Source organism: Octodon degus, unplaced genomic scaffold (genome assembly GCF_000260255.1).
Source record: "Octodon degus isolate 3935 unplaced genomic scaffold, OctDeg1.0 scaffold00019, whole genome shotgun sequence".
Taxonomy (NCBI): Eukaryota; Metazoa; Chordata; class Mammalia; order Rodentia; family Octodontidae; genus Octodon; species Octodon degus.
In genome coordinates, this window is record NW_004524595.1 from 17042169 (window position 1) to 17048131 (window position 5963).

The 5963-nt window shown below is 45.3% G+C and overlaps 1 protein-coding gene across 1 annotated transcript in view; it reads left to right on the forward strand.

Moving 5' to 3' along the window:
* Window positions 1–257: 257 nt before the first annotated feature.
* The window catches only part of Cwh43 (cell wall biogenesis 43 C-terminal homolog), a 60572-nt gene continuing 54866 nt past the window's right edge, over window positions 258–5963 (forward strand). The window contains exons 1-2 of the mRNA XM_004627498.2: window positions 258–396; window positions 3152–3343. Of these exons, the coding sequence (XP_004627555.1) occupies window positions 354–396; window positions 3152–3343 (235 nt within the window). The 5' untranslated portion in view covers window positions 258–353. The remainder of the gene's footprint in view (window positions 397–3151; window positions 3344–5963) is intronic.

A 5963-nucleotide genomic window follows, 5' to 3' on the forward strand; every position in this document is an offset into this window, starting at 1 on the left:
GCTGCCAGTCCGTGTGTGCGCAGCGCACCCCATGGGCTTCGTTCAAAAGAGGGCACTCGCTCCAAAGACGCACTTGCTGGCCTCGGGGATGCCGCGCCACGGGCCGGGACCCCGGGTCTCAGCGCGACGGCGCGGTCAGAGGCTGCCAGCCCGCGCCAGCTCTGTCCGCAGTGCGCGCAGCTCCGCGGCGTCGGGTCTGCGAGGCTGGGCGGGGTCCGCTCCGCCGGGAGGGGCGCGCTGGGCCCCACCCCGCCTCGGAGCGCACCCGGCCAGTAGCTGCTCCGAGCAGCGGAGCGCCGGGACCTGGGCGCGGACGCCGGTCGGGGAGACGCGGCGCGGGCGGGTTGCGGGCCATGCCCTCCCCAGGGAAGGAGATCCTGCTGGAGACCCTGCTGGGTGAGTCGCGACGCTCAGGGGCTTGGCTGAGCTCCGGGAGGGAGAATAGCGCGCCCTGTGGCCAGAATGGAGATGCTATCGTCCCCTGGGAACTTGGGCTGCGGAAGGGAATGGGAGCCAAGACCTAGATTGAGGTTCCGACGCCCAGGATCCTGCGAGGCACGGGCTGGCGGGGATGCTTCCGGAGCGCGAATTCTCTGCCCAGACAGCGCGCCACCGCGACCTTTAAGTTGAGCTTAACACGGCGCCCTGCTGAACTTTTAGCTTTGCGAAAGAACAGGTTACTTGTTCTTCCCGGAGGCTGTAGGTAGAGCGGGCCCGGAGCCGCTGCGCCCTGCGTCCGTCCGGTCTTGGCTCAGTGCTGGTGGCCTGACTGGCAGCCGAACTTTCGGGATTTGGCGAGAAGCATCCTGCTCAAGTCTTCTTAGCAGCTTGCAATAACTGCGGGGGACCGACGGGGTAATTCTATCCGGTCTGTGGGATTGAGCGCAGAGCTCCCCCACAAATGCCTAGGAAATGACTACAATCCTAGGGTCCCTTGTGAAACAAGAACCCTTTTGGCCTGTGAGGACATCCCCGGAGAACTTGGTTTTCAGGGAGCTGGACTCCATTTTTCTGCGTCACCCTGTGTCTTCTAAGACGAGACTTATGTGGCGGCTAACATTAAGTTGTACCAGGCTCAGTACTCCAAGTACATGATCTGGCTCAGTCCTGCCAGCACCCTGAGAGGTGGTTAGAAGCCCTGTTTTGTTGAATGACAAAGGAGGATGGAGAAGTAGTTTGGGACAAAGGTACTATACATAGTGGTTATTAGACGGTGACGTTTGGAGGTGGACTGCTTGGACATACATGCACTCTGCGCTTGGTGACCTGTGTGCCTTAGGCAAATTTGTGAGGCTTAAGGAATTTTTTTTTTCCTTCTTTGTAAGGAGTAGAACCGGCCAGATAGCTCTGCGGATTAAAGCGCCTGCTTAGGCAGAAGCAGGGGCCTGGGATTCAGTCCCCTGTGTGCCATGCCAGCTCCGCTGGTGAATTAGACTCCGCTGGTGAATTAGACTGGGCATGGTGGCGCGGGCCTGTAATCCCAGTGCTTGGGAGGCTGAAAAGCAGGAGAATCACTACGAGTCCAATCTGTGTAGTGAGACCCTGTAGACCCTGTATTAAATACATTAAAAACAAACAAGTGAAATAGAAAGAATATCTATTTTGTGGGATGTGGGGTTCTAGAGGATTAAGAGAGGGCCTGCTAATAATATTCAGCACAGAGCGCATACACAGTGCCCCTTAGCATTATCATTTTTTTGTTGTTATATTATCTATTTTTATTGTGAAATCTGTTGCTCAGCATTATCATTATTGCTCAAGAGAACACCATCAGTTACTGGCAGAGGTGCTGGTGACCTTTCAGATCAGGTTGTTCCACTACTCTCCCCTGCCCAGTAAGGACTGAGTTTGAAACACTCTATTGCCAAAAAAAGAGATTGGTGCCTAATTAAGGAGCTAGTGAGTGTAGTTCAGGGTAGGAGGAGGCAGTCCTGCTGTTCATTGCTCTTTGTGATTTTTATGATGGTTTCATTCCGTATGTATGGGTGAGCTTAGAACGAGGAATTTCATTTCAGTGTAGATGCTGCCAAAGTCCTTATCAATTTGAATGTGGGGAAATTAGAGAAATCATGTGCTAAAAGAGAAAAGAAAAGGTGTTCTATACTTTACAGCTTAGTTTTGGAATACATCTATAAAATAAGCATGTGTGTACATTGTTCTCAAATTCTGTAATTATTTTAAACAAAAAGTCATTTCAATCACATTCCCATAGTTAAATGATAAATTCTCTTCTAATTCTAGAGAAGTATATAAGAAAACTAGGAAACTTATTGGTAAATATGTTATGTTCTAGATATTTCTTTAAAATAGGTATTTAACTGATAGATCTTCATTTGGCCTCCGATCTGCTCCTTGATTTTGATTTTTTTTTCTTTTTTTGTATTAATATTTAGGTTTGGATTTTGGTTCTGTAGCTTTTACTGTTTTTAATGTGAAAATACGTGCTCTTGTATTTATCATTCTTCTGTTTTCAACACTGCTGTGGTCTGAAATTTCACACTTCTTGTTATTTGTTAAATCCTAAAATCCTATGAGTAGGTTTCAGACCACTGTTCTTGATCCTTCATTTTGTTTTTAATTCAATGAGACTTTTTGATGTGTGTATATGTGACATGCACGGCAATCTTTACTGCTCTTTGTCATCAATTGTATAAAAGTTATGAACATAATACTTTTTTTTTTTTTTTTTGGTGGAATCAGGGATTGAATTCAGGCCCTTGTGCTTGCCAGGGAAGCACTTATCCTACTGAGCCATCTGCCCAGCCCCCATAATACATTTTTTATTTGATACAAAAAAATTTAAAAAATAAAATTTAGAAAGAAAAGAAAAAGGGAATTTCAAGGTCAGGATTCTGAGTAGAAGCCAGACTCAACTCAGATCAGATGGCCGGTGCTGTTACTCAAGGGATGACCATCCAGGGGTGTGGTGTGGTTGAGGAACTTGCCACAGCAGGAAGCTGGCCTCGACCTGGCACTGAGGAATGGGGAAGAATTGTTACAGCCTCTAGTGAAAGCCAGCGGGCAGGAAGCCAACTGTGGAAACCCAGTGCCAGGGCTACTGTTAGAAACAGTGCCAGGACCACACTAACTCTCTCTCTCTCTCTCTCTCTCTCTCTCTCTCTCCCTCTCTCCCTCTCTCTCTCTTTTACAGGATATGTTTCTTGGTCCCTCTACCATGACCTGCCACCGATGATTTTTTACTTTCCCCTGCAAACACTGGAGCTCACTGGGCTGGAAGTTTTCAGTGTAGCCTTTCTTTCTCCAACACTCTTAACAATTACTCCTTTCTGGAAATTGGTTAACAAGAAATGGATGCTGACCTTGCTGCGGATCATCACTGTTGGTCTGTATTTCTTTAAGATTTTTCTTTTTACTTAAGGAACAAGATGCATTGTGTAGACCGTTCATTGCATACTGAATGACAATAAAAAATGAATAATAGACTAATAAAAAAAACCTAACAATACACTGGAAAGGGGGCAAAAAAAGATATACTCAGTTTCTGGAAAGGAATAGCAGTTGCTTTTTAAAAATGTAAAACCGAGCTGGGGAGATAGCTCAGTGGCTTAAGTGCCTGCTTGGCCAGCTCAAGGTACTGAGTTCGATCCCCAGTACCAAAAAAACCCCAAACAAACAAAAAATAAAACTAAACCATACAGGGGCTGGTGAGATGGCTCAGTGGTCTAAAGCTCCTACTTAGAACAAGCTAAGCCAAGCAAAGCACAGGGACCGCGGTTCAATCTCCCAGCACCACATGCCAGCCAGCCCCGCCCCCTGGTGGGCTGAGCTGGCCACACACACTAAATAAATAAATAAATAAATATTAAAAAAAACCCAACTAAACCATACAGAATATAGATTATGCACATGTATATTTATGAATGTCTTAGTGGGTATGTTAATTGGTACAATCTCTACAGAGAGTAACTTAACAGTATTTATCTGAATTACAAATCTGTGTACAGGGCTGGCCAAATAGCTCAGCGGATTAAAGCTCCTGCTTAGGCAGATGCAGGGCCAGGGTTCAATCCCTGGCATCTGCAGGCCCCGCCCCTAGGGAGTGCTGAGACTGCGATTGAGACTGGGCATGGTGGCACACGCCTGTAATCCTAGCTCTTTGGGAGGATGAAAACAGGAGAACCACTACTAGTCTGATCTATGTAGTGAGACCTTGTAGACCCTTACTAAAAAATATGAATAAACAAACAAAAAAGCCCCAAAGAAACCAAATCTGCATACAGCCTTCACCTAGCAATTCCACTTCTAGGATTATATTGTATATACATACTCATATGTAAGTAAAATGGTAAGCATACAAGTTTACTTAACCATCTCCACAATATTTATGATAGCAAGATTAAAAATAATCTAAGGGCTGGCCAAATAGCTCAGCAGATTAAAGCCCCGGTAAGCAGGCTCAGGGGCCAGGGGTTCGATCCCTGGGCCTGCTGTGCCACCCTGCCCCTGGGGCAGGCTGAGATGGCAATTGAGACTGGGCGCGGTGGCTCGATCCTGTAATCCCAGCTCTTGGGAGGTGGATCACTATAAGTCTGATCTAGTAGTGAGACCCTGAACACCCTGTAGACCACAAAAATAAAATAAAATAAAAATAATCTAAATATCATCTGTAAGGGGTAGGTTAAATAAATTAAGGTTAGGAAGTCAGATAGAATACTATGCAGCTACAAAAAGAAGATATTTATGTAATGAAATGGAATGGTTTTCAAAATGTTTGGTGAAAAGGTTATATCAGACAGCACATATAAATGATAACATTTACATAAAACTTTATTTTATTTATTTTTTACATAAAAGCTTAGATGAAAATATACTTAATATTTAGTTGAATGTACAGTAAGTATTTCTAAAAGGATCTTAAATATTGGTAGCACTTTAATTGCTACAAGGGTGGAGATTGTGGTACCTGAACATAGGTCTGGAGGGGTAACTTTGTACTTTATATTTTTCCTGCCTTTGAATTCTGGATTTGAATATATTACATTGTCAAAAACAATAAAAATTTTATACTTGGTATCACAAAGAATTCAGATTTTTCATGTTAATAAAAACTGAAAAACTGGAGTACAGTTAATAATAAAGTAAGAAGATTATGGAAAGTAGATTTTTACAAGGAAAAATGCCAATTATAGATGGAGCAGACCCACAACTGAAAATTCCAAACTTCTTGCATTTCTGCAATAACTCAGATTTCTTGGCGATTGCCACGGGGCATTTGTTCATGAAGGATGCTGTGTAGTTCTTCTGTGTGGAAGAAGTCATTTGTCTTTTTCAGAAGCAGTGCCAGGAATCTCTAGAAATTGCCCCCTGCTTTCTTGTCAGTCCTGAAGAAGGCTGGGGACAGCACACTGAGTTTCGTGTTTCCCTGTAAAGGTGTAGAGCTCTTGCTTTTAAAATGGCTCAGGCTCGAAAGAACAGCAGCAACACTCCTGGAAACAGCACCCTTTATGAAGAAGGGATGTGTGGGGGACTTAGCCAACAAAAGAATGGTTGAACTGTGGGGCAAAAGCACACAGGCTATATATGACATGAGTGGTTAAAAAACAGAACGTGTAGATTAGTGAAGCCTGTTGTGTCTGGCCACTGTCCCTCCCCTTTCCCCAAGCAGAGCTACCTTGACTTGAGAGAGCTCTTTTTCTGCTGCTTTTCACTTACACCGACATTCTAAATTAAAAGTTGGAGAGTTCTTGGTTTCAGGAGTTCTCCTGGGGACGTGAGGGTGATCTGGCTGCGACATCTGTCACCCCATTGATTGCCAGGGTTGATTCAGCTGATCTGGCTGTCTAGACGGGTGTCCCCTTCCTCCCTCAATGATCCATGTGCATCCCTCCCAAAGCTGCACGCTCGGTCGAAGAGGACGACCACCCCCGATAGAGGAGGACCGTTCCTCGGTCAAGGGTGTACGAGTAGCTGCGCTCCCCTGCTAGAACCTCCAAACAAGCTCT